The sequence below is a fragment of the Mchenga conophoros genome, linkage group LG19 (genome assembly GCF_057382185.1).
Source record: "Mchenga conophoros isolate Kocher_MC1m ecotype Shallow Benthic linkage group LG19, M_conophoros_male_GT1.1, whole genome shotgun sequence".
Lineage (NCBI taxonomy): Eukaryota > Metazoa > Chordata > Actinopteri > Cichliformes > Cichlidae > Mchenga > Mchenga conophoros.
In genome coordinates, this window is record NC_140544.1 from 30,312,258 (window position 1) to 30,323,776 (window position 11,519).

Consider the following 11,519-nt stretch of genomic DNA (forward strand, 5'->3'; position numbering starts at 1 on the left):
TTCTGATGCTTGGTTTGAACTTGACCACGTCTTCATGCCTAAAAGCACTGAATTGCTGCCACGTGATTGGCTTATCGGTTTAATGTTTGGGCTAATGTGCAGTTTTAACAGGCTTACCCAACAAAGTGATCAGAGAGTGTAGGTATCCATGTCAATACCTGTACATTTTGAGTCATACTGCTGCAAATCTAATCTCAATAGGTTTAATGTATCCCTGATAGTATTACTGTTGTTTTAAAATTGTGGAGCCTTAAGACTCAGTGACAGACTTTGTGAACATATCCGAATGTACAACAAGGAAACACAACTCCTGAAGGGAAGGAACTGTCAACTTAAATGTAAGTTTCAGAGTGGTCTGTGGAGGTCCACAGCTATGGAGTGAACTTGAAAGCACAATAAAAACCCTTCTCTGTCTTTAAAAAGTGTTTTGCACCTTAGCCCAGTCCACACCCTAATGAATCTACACTTTTCATATTTTCATGTGTCACTATCAAGAGATGTAATCATTTCATGATATGATACTTTAGGATCTAGTTTAGTATGAGAATGCATGTTCAAAATGATATATTTTAGGTATTATGCAAGTATTTGCTGGTGTTTTGGGTCCCTGGTTATGAGCCCTGCATATCTTTTGGGGAGTCCCACTTCACAAATGGCTACTTTATATGTAATCATATTTGAAAAAGTTTAAAATTCATTTGAATAAACCAAAACTTAAAATTGTGCCAATCTTTGGACGTAGTAATGGCCTATTTATGAATGATAACCCAAAATGACAAAGGCTTTATAACAGGAAGGGATGTTCAAAGAAGATGTAACAATTTATTGCCTATTTATTCATTCTTCATTATTGTTTTTCTACATCAAGTAGTCCAAAATTAGTAATTTTTTCAATTGTCACATGTTAGGTTTAGTTGGCATCGGTTTTCATGCACGGTGATACTGAACTTGTAAAACTATCAAAATTACATCAAATATATATTAAGTTACATCTCAAGGGTTTAAAATAATCCATCTTGTTTCACTGTCCATGTGACAGTTCACCATTTTTGTTTCAGTTTTTATTTTGTCATATTTCTTTGGGAAGCACAAAATTCAAATGAAACCAGTATGCGGTGCTACAACTGTTAGGGCCACGTTAGGATGCTCGGATTCAGCCCAGTGTTTCAAGTCCAGTGTAACACACAGGGATCATCTCCTGCTAGCAGCTCAGAGCCTTCCAGGAAACTCCATTGAAGAAGGGATGACATTTGATGTCACTTACACCCCCACCTCCAGAGCCAAGGCGATAACCAGCATCGAACTGGAGCAACTGTAAGGGAAAATGAGTAGAAACACAGTTTAAAACTTTTTGAATACACTCTTTATAACAAAAGCCTTGCAGATCTTTCAACCCTTAACTCTAACCTCGGTAAGCAGAGAAGCGGCCGCGGTGCTCAGGTGGTCGGGGATGAGCAGCTGAGTGTGGGAGTGGATTCCTGCTGGGTGGAGCTGCCACAAAGGCTGCGGGAGAGTCAGAACCAATATTTTGCAGGGATGGTACAAAACTTACAAAATTCAAAAGTTGCAGACTATTACATTATTAATATGCTTGGAGAGCGTTTAGCTTACCATTCCTGTAAGAAGTTCGAACAGCAAAGCCCCAAGACTCCACCAATCGCAAGACTCTGTGATCCGGGACACTCCGCCAATTTCTGTCAACAAACATCAAGCTGAGCTGAGTTCAGGTATCACTGATGCTTCCTGAAGGTGTGTTTCTTGTTATCGCTTTATATTCACTTGCAATGTGTCGAGTTGGTTGAGATGAATTTAAAAGGCTCTACAGCTGAGTGAATGTGGCTCAGCCAATAGAGTGGCCAACTGCCTAATTGGAACGTTGGTGGTTTGATCCCTGGCTGCTCCAGGCTGTGTGGCAAAGTATTTTTGGGCACGACACTGAACCTCTAAGTTTGTCCTGATGCTGGATCACAGTGTGAATGGTAGACAGAGAGCACTTAGATGTAGAAAAATGTCCTTGTGTGAAGGTGTTTTGTATAAGAAGAGTAGAAAAGTGATATATAGAGACCTCTCCACTTACCATGAAGTACCCAACTTCTTGTTCAGGACAAAGTGGACCAAATGGACATTGCCACTAGGTGGCAGTTTATGCTAAGGAGTAAGCAAGGGTGCCAGCTTAGAGTGAAGTCTTACCGGGAGCACAGTACATCTGTTCCATGGATTTGGAGCTGATCTCTGACTGAACCTCACTCCACTGGCTGAAGAACGTCAAACACACCTTTCCTGTGAAAACATTATAGCAAATTAAACTCAAATACAGCACAAATTGGGTTTTTTATCATGTGGTCTTTGACAGTTGCTAGATTTGATAGCCTTACCGTTGCTAGTGAGCAGAACATTTCTAGGGTTAAGATCCCGACACAGGATGCCTTGCTGATGCAAACTCTCCAAGGCCAACAAGATCTGTGCCCCCCAGATGCGCACTTCATTCTCAGGAAGCCCCCAACAGGTCTGCATGGCCTTATCTGCAGCCCCGGGTGACTTGATAGGGAACCGAGGCAGATGGCACCACCCATCCACCTCTATGATCTGGTCTTCTCTTTCACCATCTGGTCTTTCTGGTTTTATAAAACCATCCACATCCTCTCGCTTCCTGTTGGGCGGGGCATCATGAGGGCCAGAGGAGAACCAGCCTACAGATGATCCCTTTGTTGTAGGTGCACGCGTCTCTCCAGGGCTTAGCAGCTCACGGGCTTCCTCTACTCCTTCTTTTGCCTCACTTGAGCAGGCTTCCCCTTTATTACTGAGCCCTGAAAAAGCCAAAGGAACCCTGGAAAACATGTGCTTTTTTTCTGTAACACTGAGGCAGAGTGAAGCTGAGGAAGGCCAAGAACTGTCCGAGGTGATCTGTGTATCTCTGTGGTCAGAAAATACTACTCTGTCTGTACTTCTGATAACTACCATTCCATTTCTTTCTTCCACAGTGGGACTGCTGCGTTCCTGCTTTGTGTTTAATTCTGCTGAGTTTACACCTAAAACAGATCCCTGGGGAGAGCCATTCATATCCCATGAAGCCCTGCCATGGATCTGGGTTTGGCAATGAAGAGGAAGATGCAAGATGGCAGGACTAGAACTCAAAACATTTTCACCGTTTTGTGACCCTGCTTTAATAAACGAGTCCAGATTCGTATGAGGTGCAGTTCGTTCTAGGGATAAATCAGCGTCAGTCAGTGCATAGGGGTTTGTTTTCTCACAGTTGTGCACTGGATCCGCAGCTTTCCAAGCCACTTCGAATTCGGAGCTGCACTCTATCAGCCCCATTCCAGGTTTCTTTTTATGGAGCTCCGACATGACGTCGAGAGCTTGACTGACACGAGCGCAGGAGAGAGGAAGAGCTGGCTTTTCCTGAGTTTCGCTGGAGTGCAAACACAAACTAGGAGCTGGTGGATGGATGTGAGTTTTGACCTGTGTCCTCGTCGGGCCAGACAGCAGAGTGAGCCGATCAAGCTTGGTGTAAAAAGACGCCGCCGAGCGTGTGTTCTGCAGACAACCCGTCTCTTCGATGTAGGAGTGAGTCCCGCAGCTCTCCAGTCGCTGCTGCGTCTCATCCCACGAGGTAGGGAAGTCTGCGTCGGGGCTTTCGTCGTTTAGTTTCTCAGGAATCACCGCTGCACTTCTGCTCTGCTGGTAGTCTGCGCTGATTGCAGGTGAGGTCCGGCTGGTCTTCAGCTTGGTGTTATGATGGCGAGAAGCGAAGCATTCTGGGTGTTCCTTGGCCTTCTCGTTCCTCAGTTTATGCAGCTTGGAGAAAAGCCTCCCACCTACAGAGAAGGAGCAATGCAAAAAACAAACAAAACAAAAGAAAAAAAACCCTCTATATTACACTCCATTACTGTTACCAAAAATCCATCCACATTGTTCCAGCAGCAGTGAGAGCAGTGGTTAAACGCTCACCTTTGACATGCTCCAAATGCAGATACACAGCATCCTCACTGACGTAATATCTTAGCAGCTTAACCATGTATGGCACCCCTTGAGGAATGATGGTTGGCTGGTCCCTGCTCTCCCAGCTAGACTTAACCAGGCTCTGGAACATAATGAGCATGACTCATATAGTTATATATAAATTAGCATTTTCTAGATGAGAAAGACGCAGGTGCATTATTACTCATTCAGGCGTAGATTAACCACTGCTTGGATTGACCCTGTAGGTCCAAGTGCCTGTCTGCTGCAATGTCTATCTGTACACTGAAATATGAGGTGCACTAGCACTGGCTAAAAGGGTGAGAGCTCTTAGCCTTGATTAATGTGGAGTGATACTCTGGGAGACAATCAGCATCGACTAGCCTGCAACAGAATACAACAACGGTGTTGCTGCTAGACAGCCACCCTCCCCCTCAAATCATCTCAACTATCTGTGGACACGTGTTGGCCAATGGATGTGTTTTTATAGGTATAATTTTGTTGATCAACTGGCTACTATAGAGCGCACACTCACCTTTACCACAAATGTCTCCTTGTTGACCATACTTTGCACAATTAGGACCTTAAGAATGAGAAATAACACCTTTAGCCTTCCACATAAAAGCGGGTAAATTATTACAGCAAGTTTCAAGGTTGGAGCGCAGTTGATCATTGACACTTTCACTGTGTGCTACAAGGAGTGCAAAAAGGCAAAAGAAACAATAAAAATCAAAATTAAAACAAAAGTCTTTCATACCTTGTCAGCCACACCCACAACCTTACACATCTCCAGATCCTCCACGGGTGAACTCAGGTGTCTGATTGGACGGAACCTCAGACTGCTGTAGCCCTGATGACACAGAAATCAACCGGATCTCAAGTAAGAATTTGAAACTTGGTTTGTGATAGTAGGCACTAAATGTTTTGTCCTTTGAGAAGAGTACAAGCAAGGACTGCTGAGCTACAATATGTTACAACCCTGCATACAGATCAACAAACAAGATGCCTTTTTTTCTTCTCTTAAAAGCAGCAAAGGATGATTGTCTTACCCCTAAATGAGAGCTCCCTTTCCCCAGGTTATCCTGTAGATGTGTTATAAAGATTTCTTCTGCTCTCTTCAAATACTGGGTTGTTTTCCTCTTCACAGCCTCCCGACGATCCTTGTTCGGATCCACTGCAAAACAATTAAACTCAGTCTCACACCAGTAAAAGTGGGTAAAACCTTGGCTTTGGGAATATATTAAATGCCACAAAGTACCTTTGATCTATAAAACAGCAGCACACACCTAAAATATTTGGCCAGCAAGCAAATCTGTGCTTAACCTTTGGTTTATGACTTCCTGTTTTTATACTCGTTCACATCTTCCCATCACATGTCTTGTGCAAACATGCATTTCCATGTTCCCTATTCACTCTGTCACGCAGAAAAGAGACCGGATATTTTCCACTTACATTGAACCCCATTTAGCAGCAGGTCCACGCCGTTCTTGTAGTAACTGAAAGCTGCCTCATAGTCCTCATTCACCTCACTGTCCAGTGCCATGCGGATCTGCTTGGCCGCCTCCACCAAGTAATCTCTTTTTGCCATCACTTCTTCTTTTGGACCCGTCAAGGTCCAGCTGGGCCTGTGCATAGCAGGGAAAGTTAGACATTACTCTTAAATAAATGGAACTATATTTAAATATAGTTGAGATATGAGCAAACTGCCTAATCACAGAAACAGAAACTGAATATAAAACTTGGGTATGTTAATCACACTGCTGCTGTGAGGCTTTTAAAATGATATTAAAACAACACAACCGTTCAGATTACCTTTGCTCTTCAGTCTTATCAACAGCAGGGCTCATCTCTGCCCTCGATCACTGGAATCAGAGCGTGTCTGCTCCCAGTGACTCCAAAACGTGGGTCTCTGCAGAAAGGCATGATCATCTGAGCGAGCACAAGCAAAGAGTTAGAACAGAACAGGAAGTGAGTGCAGGCTTTGCTCTTCTATTTGTGATGAATGGAAAGAAGCAGAGCAGAAAATGTCCAAGATGACAGAGAGATGACTCAGAGCACTGAGGCTCATAGCTGTATGTCTCATAAATGCAATGTTTTTTCCTTAAAATATGATAAATACGCAAAGGCTTGCCTGAAAAAGGTGTAGACACAAGGACTCCCAACTGTACATGCTATAAAAACTGGGGTAATCGACTCGCACAAATCACATGACAGTGATCACTTCCAAGGAGCAAAAGTATGTGCTAACAAGAGGCTTGATTAAATTTTTAGTATGCCATTTATAACATTAAATGAATGAATTATCAGGCTGCATGCGGAGGCTATGGCTCAAAAGAAAACCTTCTATATATGAAAATCCTATATCCCCCCTCCAGTTCAGTCTACACTGAAACATCAGAGCCATACACACCCCATCCAGCCGTGGAGGCGTCATCATCTGAGAAGTGTGAGCCACACAGACCCATCTGCAGTCTCCTCCATTATAATCCATCATCTTCACAACATTCACCTCATAGCCAGTAAGCTAGCAGTGTATCATGATACATAAGTGCACTAACACCACAGAAAACACGTGTAACCCGCACAAATGCACGCTGTGTACCTGATGCAAGGCGAGCATGGCCTGGACCCTCCGCCCCAGCAGCATCAGCAGCAGCAGCAGCAGCAGCAGCCCGTGTCTTTAGCAACCAGAACACATCATCCCACAAGCAGGACAGGAGGAGAGAGCTCAGGCGAGGCTGCTGATTGGCTGAGCATGATGTCACTTTAGGGTACCATTCCACACACAGAGACCACTTCCCCCCTGTCATCCTGACAGATGCTAGAGGATTTAAAGAGACAGTGCTGTATTTGTGTTGACTGACTGAAGGCTATTTTCAGCCCAGATTTATTTATTTATTTATGTAATTAAAAATAATGGATTTTCCTCAGATTTCTCCAGACAAATCGCATTTAAAATTATTCATTTTATACAACAATCGATTATTTTATTTTTTTAATGTCGACCATGTACAGTTAATGAAAGGTTCCTCCTGTTTAGAATTGATAAGCTGCTGGGTTTTGGTGGGTACTTGGTACCAGATGGAGCCACGCTCCAACCAGAGCACAAAGGCAAGTCCTCCCCCACCCCCTCACCCACCCAAGGGAGGGATTGGGTTACGGAAGTGGGAGGAAACTCCAGCATGTCCCTGGAAGAAGGGGGAGAAAGAGGGGCATAAGATCAAATGCTGTAACCTTATCCAAAAGGGGAGGGGTATTAGTCACCACAGAGGGTTTTTTTTAACCCATCCACAATTAAATCAAATCAAATTTTTATTTTGTTTTAATTCAAACTGAAGAAAAATAACCCAGTTGAATGGTAAACTTTGATTTTAGCACAATGTAAGACAACATTTATGACAATCACAATACAGGAGACCAAGAAGATATCCGGGTGTTGAATGTTTCATGATAGGAACCATGATGTCACTGTGTTTGTAGATCGTCTGATTAGTGGGATTGTATGCAAGCTGACAAATTTCTCCTGAAATATCTGTAAGATGATTCTCACTTCCCTCAGTGTCATAGGTAGTAGAACTTCAAAGTATCTGGCCTTGTGACATAGATATCGTTTCCCACGGCGATCGTGGCTCAGGAGTTGGGGTTCGAGCCCCGGCTCGGACGGTCTCGGTCGTTGTGTCCTTGGGCAAGACACTTCACCCGTTGCCTACTGGTGGTGGTCAGAGGGCCCGGTGGCGCCAGTGTCCGGCAGCCTCGCCTCTGTCAGTGCGCCCCAGGGTGGCTGTGGCTACAATGTAGCTGCCATCACCAGTGGGTGGATGACTGGATATGTAAAGCGCTTTGGGGTCCTAAGGGACTAGTAAAAGCGCTATATAAATACAGACCATTTACAGTTACAGGCATGTACACAGTTGTTGTCTTTTGTATTTCGGTTTTATTGAAAGAGCAGCATTAAAGACAAAGCAGTTGTGCTCTTGCTTGAAGAGCTTCTAACGTATTCAGATGTGACAGCTGCTGTTATCTGTAGTCTAATACTCCTCTTATTATCTGTGACATCATTTCATGGCCATAAACATTTTATTAGAACAGCATCACTGACCCTTGAGATTAGTGCACATGTGTGCATTATGCATACTATCCTTGGACTACTACAGGTCCATGACAGGGTTCCTGTTGTTTGTTTTCTTTATTTAATCTGATGTATGAAAAAAACAGAATTAAAAGAGGATTATGGCGAATCTTTATCTTAGTACTTATGGTGAGAAACTTGAGTTTTTAGTATCAGAAAATAAATCCTGTATGAATTCTGTGAAATGTGTGTATATGTTTATTTGCATCGCATGATAACAGCTTATCTTCAGCTGCAGTTTAAAACAGTTTATTATCTCCTTTAAACTCCTGTAAACTCTCCAGTTACATGAAAGAACTGCTCAATTAGTTCACTTTGATCAATGAAAGCTAAAGTGATTAATCTGCAGTAAAAATCACATTTTATACTCAACTTTATGCGCATGTTAAATTCTGATTGTGAGTCTTAATGCCCAGCCGCAGATAGAGCACACAGTTATTTAAACCCCTGTTTAACATGTGAACACTGGACAAATGTGCACCACTGTGTCCCTATTTGTCATATTTTGGTTCATGTTTTTCTATTGGACTTGTGTGCAAAAATGTTTATCTGAATACAGTAAGAATTGTTTTATCAAATTCATGCATTTTTTCCTGTTTCATTTGATTATCTAGAACTATTTTAAATCTGAAGCTAAATTTGTGTGGCATAATTTCATAATGATATAATTTATGTGCATAGACAATTGTTCACTTTATTTGAATGCTTCAGTTTAATTTTATTCAGGAAAAGATGGCCAAAAGCCAGTGCATCACAGAAAACACAGGGCATAAGAGATTACAGAAGACTCGTATCGATCACAATACGGCAGATGACCGAGAGATAAAATTATTCTTTGTCAAATTTCACATTATAGGACACATAATAGCCATTGTTGTACATGTAGAGTTTCTGGTCGGTGGGGTTGTAGTCCAGGTTGGTGTATTTGTCCTGGAACTTCTGGAACTGAATACTGAGGTGTTTCTCCTCCTTGGTCTTCGTGTCAAATGCGTAGTAGATCTCCTCTGTGGCAACATCCACTGACCTGGTGGCATACATAACTCCACAGGCCATGAAAGAATTACCCACCATCTCCTTAAACACACCAGTATTCCACTGATCTTCAACACCAAAAGATTTTTCTTCTATCTTAGCAATGACAATTTTCCCTTTGCTTGCCTCTGAAGCATACATTACCCACATTCCATTTTCATCAGCTGCAAAGTCTAAGAACTGACTGGCTGAGTAACTGTAAGAGAACTTCGAACTAGCGGCTGAGATCACTCTGTAGTCATATGTGGAACTGGTCAGGTTCAGTTTGGCCATACTGAGAGGTGCGTTGCGCTGATAGTATAGGCTGTTACCGTGAACAATAAAATTGCTCCCAAGCCCTGCCCACCCGTTTGGTGTGCGATGGTGTTTGAATGCAGACCTCAGAATCAGCTTATCATAGTCAGAGTACAAGTAAAAGTCACTGATTGAAGGGGAGCTGTATGCACCAAAGAAGTACATGGACTCAGAACCTCGAAGAGGTTTGGAGTCTTTTCCCCAGCCCCCATAAATGGAACCTGGGGTCAGATGAGCATTCAGCTGAAGCACCATTGGCTTGCTGAGGGCCAAGATTCCCGTGTGATTGCAGTTACCTGAAGAGAAAAATAAGCATGTTTAAAATTATTAGTAATGTCAAAACCGTACACCAGCGTTAATCCAGCCAAGGCAGTGGCCTTACCAATATCTGGATTGATGAGCTCCTGCTCCTTCTGGCAGTCCTCCAGCTTCTTCTGCAGCTTAGCCAGCTCAATGCGGAACACCGCCAGGTTGCTCTCATCATAACTCTCCAGTTGGTTCACAATGAGGGTCATGTTGTGGATCTACAAAGCACAGAAAGACAGACACATAAATTAGGTGCTCTTAAAAATAAGTCATTTGCATGTAAGTTCAAACGCAGTTTTTACCTCAGTGTACAGGCTGTCAAATATGGGTGAGGAGGAGTTGAGAGAGTTTTTGAGCTGAGATACCAGAGCCTCAAATTCTCTCAGCTCAATCCTGAGCAGCTCAAAGTCCAGTTTGATGTATTTGTCAGGACTGCTTTCCAGTATGTTCACTCTAATTGTCAGCTCAGTTAGGTCCTGCAGGTAGACCGCCAGCTTAGCCTCAAAGCCCACTATCTGGAAGGGTGAAAAAAAGCAATGTTAATGTCTTACTACAGCATATGCTTTCAAATGTCACATAATTATTTAGTCCTACTGCACCTTGTTCATTTGGATTTCCACTTCCAACATCAGATCTTTAGTGACTTCTTGCATGTGCTCAACCCGGTCAGCAGGGAAGGTTGTGTCAGGCAGAAAAACATGGCAAACACACTGACCTGACTCACTCACTGATGCCGTTACATTTCCAGACTCCCAGTCCTCCACTGGCTAAAATTAAAACAAACAAACAAACAAAAAAACATTCAAAAGACATAACTAATCACTGTGCCTGCATGCTTTATTAGAAAAGTAAAGGCACTTACAATCCAGGCCAAAACAGGGCTGAGGGCTGGCAGGAGCAGCAGCAGAAGAGCTGGCAACATTATGTCTCTGTTCATCTCTCAAAGGTTTTCTCCGTGGCTTTCTCAGAGTGTTTTTAAAGGTAGCTCTTATCAGACCATCTCAAACACCTTCTCTCTTCACAAATTTATTATCTTAGTCCAACATACACTCAGGCATTGTATTTGTTTGCTTATGACAAGCACAGAGGAATCCGCCACGTCACGTTTAATACAAATGTGGGGTGCGGATGAGAAGCACAGCATGTGTTGCTGCTGTGTTGTTATGTTTATGACCTGACAATTTGGACAAGTATTCATTCTATGATCCCGAGTCCTGTTTGCACAAAGGCAAACACAACTTTTTTTAGGAGTAGATTGCTGTAAGTCATAAAGGTTTTTTAGGACATCGTCCTAAAAGTGTGAAGTCACAAGTCCATTAAAATGGAGCAACTTATACTTCTCCATCTATGCCAGTAATTGCAAGTGACTTGGGTGGAGTTTTTGAACACCGTAGTTTGTGAACTTTGAATAAAATGCTGACTCAGCTCAATAAAATCACTATGTTTGACAAACCTATCTGAATCAAAATGCTGGTTTAAAGATTTCCTCATTAAATAGCATTAGAGTTTAAATGTATTAATAAAAGGCAGATGATACTCGAATGCATTTTCTTGTGAAAAGCTGACTGTGAGTGATTGAAAATCAATAAAGAAGGCAGTAATTGAAGACTGTAAACGAGCAGAGACAAGTGATAAAGCCACTGCTCTCATGACACAAACCTCTGAGGGCAGAAGGACTCACTGGATCATTAGATGAAGTATGTGTGAATCAGTCAATTTGGGCTTTACAGTTACCAAATGTACCAAGTCTACCAAAAGTATTTTCTATATCAGACATGATCACGTCACTCAAAGAAAG

The 11,519-nt window shown here is 42.6% G+C and overlaps 2 protein-coding genes across 3 annotated transcripts; both read right to left on the reverse strand.

The window, feature by feature from the left end:
- Positions 1–1,046: 1,046 nt before the first annotated feature.
- On the reverse strand, positions 1,047–6,675 carry rps6kl1 (ribosomal protein S6 kinase-like 1). 2 transcript variants are annotated; one of them, XM_085256774.1, is made up of 12 exons: positions 6,563–6,675; positions 5,773–5,889; positions 5,413–5,585; positions 5,010–5,134; positions 4,718–4,810; positions 4,496–4,543; positions 3,952–4,084; positions 2,376–3,818; positions 2,191–2,280; positions 1,612–1,694; positions 1,408–1,503; positions 1,047–1,312 (listed from the first exon to the last, which is right to left on the reverse strand). In XM_085256774.1, exons 2-12 carry the CDS (start codon positions 5,805–5,807, stop codon positions 1,202–1,204), a joined length of 2,430 nt encoding a protein of 809 aa, XP_085112900.1. In that variant the 5' UTR covers positions 5,808–5,889; positions 6,563–6,675; the 3' UTR covers positions 1,047–1,201. The 2 variants fall into 2 exon arrangements, with proteins under 2 accessions (XP_085112900.1, XP_085112901.1); XM_085256775.1 differs by having other exon boundaries at positions 6,371–6,592.
- A 2,091-nt stretch (positions 6,676–8,766) lies between these two features.
- olfm4.2 (olfactomedin 4, tandem duplicate 2) lies at positions 8,767–10,656 on the reverse strand. The gene is made up of 5 exons (XM_085257270.1): positions 10,584–10,656; positions 10,321–10,488; positions 10,024–10,236; positions 9,798–9,939; positions 8,767–9,711 (listed from the first exon to the last, which is right to left on the reverse strand). The coding sequence occupies exons 1-5, from the start codon at positions 10,641–10,643 to the stop codon at positions 8,918–8,920; spliced, it is 1,377 nt and encodes a 458-aa protein (XP_085113396.1). The 5' UTR covers positions 10,644–10,656; the 3' UTR covers positions 8,767–8,917.
- Between the last annotated feature and the right edge of the window lie 863 nt (positions 10,657–11,519).

Excerpts from the sequence above, each read along its gene's own strand:
- rps6kl1 (XM_085256774.1), bottom strand. The coding sequence starts at position 5,807 with ATGAGCCCTGCTGTTGATAAGACTGAAGAGCAAAG. Across the intron at positions 3,819-3,951 it reads GCATTTGGAGCATGTCAAAG|GTGGGAGGCTTTTCTCCAAG; the intron begins GTGAGCGTTTAA and ends CCTTCTCTGTAG. Across the intron at positions 1,313-1,407 it reads CCGCTTCTCTGCTTACCGAG|TTGCTCCAGTTCGATGCTGG; the intron begins GTTAGAGTTAAG and ends TTTCCCTTACAG.
- olfm4.2 (XM_085257270.1), bottom strand. The coding sequence starts at position 10,643 with ATGTTGCCAGCTCTTCTGCTGCTGCTCCTGCCAGCCCTCAGCCCTGTT. Across the intron at positions 9,940-10,023 it reads TTGACAGCCTGTACACTGAG|ATCCACAACATGACCCTCAT; the intron begins GTAAAAACTGCG and ends TGTGCTTTGTAG. Across the intron at positions 9,712-9,797 it reads GCTCATCAATCCAGATATTG|GTAACTGCAATCACACGGGA; the intron begins GTAAGGCCACTG and ends TTTTCTCTTCAG.